Source organism: Buceros rhinoceros, unplaced genomic scaffold, assembly GCF_000710305.1.
Source record: "Buceros rhinoceros silvestris isolate BGI_N320 unplaced genomic scaffold, ASM71030v1 scaffold10759, whole genome shotgun sequence".
Classification (NCBI taxonomy): domain Eukaryota; kingdom Metazoa; phylum Chordata; class Aves; order Bucerotiformes; family Bucerotidae; genus Buceros; species Buceros rhinoceros.
The window spans coordinates 13,398-20,966 of NW_010429763.1; the positions used below are offsets into that span (position 1 = coordinate 13,398).

At 36.4% G+C, this 7,569-nt stretch overlaps 1 protein-coding gene across 1 annotated transcript in view; it reads left to right on the top strand.

The window, feature by feature from the left end:
* Window positions 1-7,568, top strand: part of PROM1 (prominin 1) — a gene marked incomplete at its 5' end in the record, with an annotated part of 19,592 nt that extends 12,024 nt beyond the window's left edge. Inside the window, 7 exons of the mRNA XM_010142780.1 lie at window positions 1,017-1,097; window positions 1,176-1,244; window positions 1,780-1,872; window positions 3,420-3,535; window positions 4,639-4,707; window positions 6,617-6,657; window positions 6,880-7,568. Of these exons, the coding sequence (XP_010141082.1) occupies window positions 1,017-1,097; window positions 1,176-1,244; window positions 1,780-1,872; window positions 3,420-3,535; window positions 4,639-4,707; window positions 6,617-6,635 (447 nt within the window). The remainder of the gene's footprint in view (window positions 1-1,016; window positions 1,098-1,175; window positions 1,245-1,779; window positions 1,873-3,419; window positions 3,536-4,638; window positions 4,708-6,616; window positions 6,658-6,879) is intronic.
* Window position 7,569: the final 1 nt, after the last annotated feature.

Here is a 7,569-nt window from a genome sequence, read left to right on the forward strand (position 1 = left end):
GACAACGCTACAGGCATGGGGAGGAGTGGCTGGAAAGCTGGACAGCAGAAAAGGACCTGGGGCTGCTGGTTGACAGCTGATTGAATATGACCCAGCAGTGTTCCCAGGTGGCCAAGAAGGCCAAAGGCATCCTGGCTTGTATCAGAAACAGCGTGACCAGCAGGAGGAGGGAAGTGATTGACCCCCTGTACTCAGCACTGGTGAGGCCACAGCTCAAATACTGTGTCCAGTTTTGGGCCCCTCACTACAAGGACATTGAGGTGCTGGAGCGTGTCCAGAGAAGAGCAACGAAACTGGTGGGTGGCTTAAAGAACAAGTCCTGTGAGGAGCAGCTGAGGGAACTGGTGTTTTTTTAGCCTGGAGAAAAGGAGGTTGAGGAGAGACCTTATCACTCTCTAAAACTACCTGCAAGGAGGTTATAGTGAGATGGGGGTCAGTCTGTTCTCCCAAGTAACAAGTGATAGGACAAGAGAAAATGGCCTCAAGTTGTGCCGGGGGAGGTTTAGGGTGGATATTAGCAAAAAACTTCTTTACAGAAAGGGTGGTAAAGCCTTGGAACAGGCTGCTCAGGGAAGCAGTGAAGTCACCATCCCTGGAGGTGTTTTAAAAACATGGTTTAGTGGTGACCTGGCAGTGCTGGGTTAACAGTTGGATTCAATAATCTTAAAGGTCTCTTCCAACGAAAATGGTTTTGTGATTCTGTGATTGATGAAAGTACTTCTACACTTGAGAGGAAAGAGAAGAGAAAGCATGTAGTGTATAAATTGTTTACACAGGTTCCAGAGAAAGATGCTGTTCGTAGCCACTGACACCTTCCTTTTTCACTAGTGGGATCAGACTATTTTTAATTTTGTTGGATGATCACAAATCTTTAGGCAGGCTCGTGTGCTGTTGGGAATTGCATGTTTTGTCACATTTTGTTTATCAAGAGAATAGGTTCCCAACAATGGCTACAGAGCCATTGTAACATCTTGAAAGGGATTTATTTATATTTAGTGCTATCTCTTCCTCTCCAGGTTAAGGTGAAAAATGTCATTAGTGCTGTTAATGCTGCCCAGCTTCTCATAAATAACAACGCTTCTCTAGTTATTGTCCAGGTAAGCTTCATTTCATTAAAGTACAATAATTTATGAAGTCGTGGAGACAGAGGTTCACTTACTTTTGTCTGTTCCTAGGAGACAAAAAAATACATGGATACCATAGTTGGTTACTTCGAGCAATACGCTGAGTGGGTCAAGGAGTCGGTAAGGTGCATTTACTTCATTGAGAGAAGCTGTGTTTAAAGAACTACATAATAAAAGTATTTCTTTGATAGAATAATTTGCAGTTTCAGTTTGTAAGATATTTGTAGCTATTATGAAGGGGAAACTTGTCTTTTGTGAATAATTTTGTTGTGTTTGAAGTAGAATAGAAATGATGAGTTGCTGATTGGAATAAAATGCAAATTTAACATTTTTTCCACAGCTAGCCTGAAATCTACCATTTGTGTTAATAATGCACTGAGCCTAACCCTGCTTAGTTCAAATCAATGTCATTAGCATCTTGTTTTATTTTTCTTTCTTCAGCTGCAGCCTTTGAGAAAGTAAGATGATGTTTTAAAGATGTTCAGTTGATAGCATATCCCACCGGAATTTATTCTGAATTTGGATGGGGTGAGAGATAACGTATTAGGAAACAGTATCTATGACTGTAACCAAGTCGTGAGGTTCTTACTTTATTGTTAGATACTTCAAACTGTTTTTTTGTTATTTCTGTTTCTCTTCTTAATCCGTCTTTCAGATTGCCATGGAGGTAGCAGCATGCAAGCCTATTGCCAATGTGATAGATACTGCAGTAGATATTTTTTTATGTAGCTATATAACTGATTCTGTGGTAAGAAATATTTTCTGTTACTTAAAATTGGGGCATCAAGTGGGAAATTCTTTGAACATAAATCTGCATTTAATTATTCAGGCTAGACTATTCTGAAGTATGATAATAACGTATCACATAGAAAGTTATGCAAGGAACAAATGCTCTGATTGTAAAACAAGTCCAGCAATGGTTTGGCTTTGGACTTGATCAAGTTACCATTACATTTAAGCTTCTATTAGCAAGAATTATGCAAAATTAACTGTTCATACTAAATTTCTTCCAACTTGAATTGCTAAGTAAATAAAGTACTACAAGGTTGGAATAAAAATTCTGGAAAGGATAGGTTTCAGTTTGAGTACTTCATTTTGAAACACCTTGAAATGGGAAAGCATAAAGATCTGAAGTTTCACCTGTAACCATTTCTAAGTTAAGGGGATGGGTTTGGGACAGGAAGCAAGAGAAATACCAAGGAAAAGCTTTCTCGAGCATCTTTTCTGGAATCTAGAAAACTTGCCTGAGGTTTTGTCACTTGACTTGTAGCACTTGATTCATTCCTGTACAGTAGAGACTCTGAGCGTGCCCAGTAGCAGTATATTAAGGGCAATATTGCCTTTTTCATCTTGCCAAAAGAGCTTGGAAAGAGGACAGCATTCTATTAAAAATAGAACAAGAAGCCACGTGCCTGGAATCCACCTAAAACATTTTCTAGCTATTATTTAGCTTTATGGGACTTCTAGCGAAGTCGTAATCATACCAACAGTAAATGCATGTAATCAGTCAAAGCCAAAGCACTCTAAACTTGATAATGCTTAACCGTGAAGTGCTTGCCCTTGATAATACTTAACCATGAAAACTTCATAACCTGCCAGAATCATGTTGTACTCACTGATTACCTCATATGTTACGGAGCTTCTGTTCTCCTTTGTGTAGCCACTAAGCGTCTGGTGGGAGATGGACCGTGATTTTCCTGATGATAGAACATAGCTGAGTCACTTAAATGAAAATGCCTGCAGCCAATACAAATCAAATTTGAAAAATCATCATTTTAACATCTGGTGATTACTCAGTTCAGCTGTATGATAATGAAATTAGTTACACAAACAGGCTGCGGTTAGCAAGTTAAAAAGTACCTTGAGAAAATGTTGGAAACTCAGACTTTAACAAGAACAGCAAGAAAAACGAATACTTTAAAATATCAAGAAAAGAAAAGAAATAATGTGGCTAGTAAATTAATGCTGGGGCACAAAATTACTTTCCAGCCCAAGGCTGACTACATTGTAATAACTTCTTACAGCTCTATGGCTGTGTAGCTTTCACCAACTTTGGACTACTGCTGTTTGGTTACATCTGCAAGATAGTGGTGTTCTTTAGTTCACATTGACCATGCTTAACGTGCCCTGTTCCACAGTAGCACAGGGAGCCTCAGACAGCCCACAAGACCAGTGCCACAAATTTCTACTGTGCTCTTCCAGTAATAATGCTTAGAATATCAAGCAAGGATTCAGTACTTTTCTGATAAGTTTTCTCTGTGATTTTCTTTTTTCCTGGATTTTGCTCTGTTTCAGAATACCTTCTGGTTTGGTTTGGGAGGTTCTTCAATGTTTTTAATTCCTGCCATAATTTTTGCTGTAAAACTCTCCAAATACTACCGCAGAATGGATACAGAGGATGTGTATGATGAGTAAGTATGTAGTCCTAAGGACCTAAACAGCAAATGGATTGAAATGTTTTTTCTAGAGTCTCCCATGAAGGTGCTATAATCCTTAAACCTTCTGCGCTGTCAGCTTAGAACTGCATGTTCTTGTGAAATACTGCAAGTTTGGGTTGGTGCCTGCAAAGTGCTTCAGTGCAGGCAGGCTTTGGTTGCTTTGACTTGCGTGATTCTGTGCAGATATTGCCAGCTCTGACTTGAAGTAACTTAATTCAGAATGAGGTCTTCAGAGCTTTGTGTACAGTGTTATATAAATACCTCCCAAATGTGCCAGTGATTAGCTTTGCTGAGTAGCCTGTTCAGGTGAATTATGCCTGCTTTGTAATCTCCTAGAATTACTTATTTGCTTCCTTACTGTCTTAGTTATTCCTAACCAGTCTTTCCTTTTTCAATTGCAGTTCCTCTGTCTCAGGGACTTGGCATTTTACTTTATGATAACTGTTCTTACATATTTTCCCATCAGTTTTGTTTTTACTGGTTGGTTTTTTTTTTACCCTTTGTTTTGCTCACTGTTCAGTTAGCCTGTGCACTGCATTTCTCAGATTTTACACGGGTCTTTTTTCATTACACATCCACAAGTCAGTAGAGCAGAAACAGGCATGTACAGCTAAAATTACTCACTTATTAGTGTCCAGTTAATTACTCCTCCTTTTCTGTGTTTTTTAGTGTCAAAACTATACCCATGAAAACGTAAGACATTTTTGCTGGTATTTGTTAAAATTATTTTACTGAGGTGGGAGGGTTTTGTAATGTATTATGGTATTTTTAATGTAACTTGTTACTTCAAAAGAGGTAACATTTCTGTTTCACCAGACTTTATATATTATATTGAGTGTCCAACTCAACAAAAATAGCAAAATTTTGAGTGTATAAAAATACTAAGAAATGTAAAATTATAATTATGCCATAACGCCTGAATGTTAAGAAGGAAAAGTTAGGTTCTATTGTGCAGACACAGTTTATCTTTGCATATAATACCATCATCCATGTACATGTCTTAGAAGCCATACTGTACATACATAATGCATCTTGTCGTTAACATAGTCTTTCTTGGTGTATTTATTTTATTACAGTACGGAAAATGGTAATAATGGTTATCATAAAGAGCGTTTATATGGTATACACAATCCTGTTTTTACAAGGTAAACCAAGTCTGAAACTGCATGCCTTCCTGTGTCCTTACTTAATCTACTATAATAATCACCTATCCAATTTTCTGCACATTTTAAAGTGAATCAATTCCCTATGGGTTTTTTTGCATGACTATAGCAAATGCTGTATGATTTATATTTCTCAAATACTCTTTGCATAACAGAAGATATTGTTGTCATAATTTCCAGCAACTTTAAAGCAGTTGCCTAAATTCGATCTTAAAATCCGGGTAATTAGGTATTTGTCAATCGCAGAGGGTGGTCCTGGATTGATAAACGCATCAGAATACTCTTATAGCAGTTGGAAGCGATAGGATGGGATGCATTCTTGCTGCTGAGTTGTTTTATTTTATAGATGGTGAGGAGAAGAGCTTTTTCTGTGCAAAAGGCAGGGGATCCAGCGTATGCAGAAAACATGAACAGAAAAAACGTGTCTTTCTGCGTAGGCAGAATTAGTGTAACATCACAAAACAAGAAATTCAAGTTACATTTAAGGAGGAGGAGATTTGCCTTTGTTTCTATCTCTACAGCTTCTGTGCTGTAAAACCTTAGCTAGTTGTGAGACTTCCCATGTCCATAGGGATAACGTAGGATGTCCCACAACTTCAATATTTGGGTTTGCTCAAAGTTAGGAAATCTTGCCGGATTTTATGACTGAATCAGTTACGTATTATTATATATTAGAACTGTATTTTAAAATAATTATTTACTGATCAAATCCTGATTCCACATTTAATTCTGAAAGAAATATTCATATATAACAATACTTTCAGGGATATTTTTGATCGTGATTGTTGTGTTCTGTTATGCAAGTTCAGGGTACTCCGTAAACTAACCTACAAAGTACTTAATTCAAAAGTACTCTCCACCGGTATATCTAAGGACTCTCAGTTTTAAGGACTTTCGATATTTTACATAAGAGGAAGCTAAAAATTGTTCAGGCCTTAGAGGCTTTTTCTGATCTCTGAATCTTTTATATGAATGTTAATACTTTTGAGGTTCATAGCGTATTTTCTGTGATATTTCAGTGATGTAGGAGTAGTTTAATACAGTGTTTCTGAATAAGCTAAAAAATACTAACATAAAATAATCCTTTAAACAAAGATCAGCTAGTTCAGACCTGACTTCCTTTCCCCCAGAATGGGCTTCCATTATAAAGTTTAAGGATACAGTCTGAAGCACTGGTGTCTTCTGATATGCTAACTGAGATAATTTGAAAAACTGCTAATTATATGAGAATACATGCTTTGAATTTCTCAGTCTGGGATTCCCATAGCAATAGAGTCTTGGTTTTAATTTTCCTTCTTAGCTTTTATGCTATTCTTAATTTTTCCTCATTTCCTACAAATTATTTTGGGAGATCCTTTGAGTGATCTGAATAGATCTCTGTACTTTCACCAGGTGTAAAGAATCCCATAACATTTTTTGTCTTTCGAAATCAGCTGGATTATTTTGCTGGAAAGTGACGCAAATATCTTTCTTTATATATATATGAGATATGTATATACAAGTATGAGATCTATATGAGGTATATTTATATTTGTATCAATATCTCTCATGAGTGTTTTTATATGCAAGTCGGAAGATACAAATAAGTGCAAATGCAGCCACCATTTCTGTGAGAGCAAAATCGGAGGCTGGATTAAGTGTTCAAAGGACTGGTATTGAGTAGGTGATCCAAGCATTTCTTTCTACCATGAAACAAAGATAACCAGAAAGGTTCGTGTAGAAAACCATGAATCTATTTCCTCTTGTTCGAAAAATTCTTGGTTTATGGGTAAAAGTTTGAGAACAGTTTGTGTCAGCTGAAGCTTTTCTCACCTTTGTTAGACATGATACTTCAGTTCCATTTGTGGGCAAAAGGAAATGATTGGTTTGGTTTGTGTGTTTTCTTGTATAGCTCTGTGGAACAGTGGTAACACATACTGGAAGCGTTAAGGGGTAAGTAATAAACTTTTAAAGTCAATTCTAAGTCTCTTATTACTTCGTTATTTTTAAGAAGGCTGCTCTGCTTTCTATAACATGAGTGCTGTAAGGTTTAAAAATAAAAAATAAAATTATTTAACCATAGTGATATTAGTATGAAAATCTTATGCCATCATTCTGCTTGAATTACATTATAGTTCTGTCTTCATCCTGAATTGCTTTTGTGATTATTTCTAGGTTATATAAATGAGGCTCAAGATTCTTCTAGAGGAATATATCATTCTTCTAAGTGTATTGGCATTTGCATTCATCTTCCAAATCCTGAGCCACTTGTTTTATGTCACCTGTACTGTAATCCCAAATGTACTACTGAATGTTATGCCATAAACTACTGTACAGAATATTTTGTGATCAGGGCACTGCCTCTCAAATACCACTGTTCAAGGCTTGAATTAAAATGATCTTTGTTTTTTACTTTTTTACACAGGGCTTTCTACTTTACATCACGGTATATAAATTAATTAGGTTAACAGCCTTTGCCTAGCAATCCTCTGACAACTGGTCAAGTTCTTAAATTGTTGATTTGTGTTAAATACAGTTCATACATGTTTACATAAAAATACATTTTGTATACAGAGACTTTTGTATATACATTTTTCTTAAAACTTCTAAGTGTTTAGTTAAGATTTTAATATTGTATAATACTCCTTCACAAACAAATTTACCAGCATGATCAGTGTTGCTATTTGGTGCTCTTGAATGACCACTTTGGACTAAATTTGAAGTGTAATGGGATCCATAACGTCTCTGTGTCTCTGAAAAGTTCACTTGCTGTTTTATTTTCTCCCTCTTTAAATTATTGAATATTTAGTGGCATTTGCAGATAGACCTAAAAGGGACTTTTTGGAAAAGTTTGTTTTGACACTC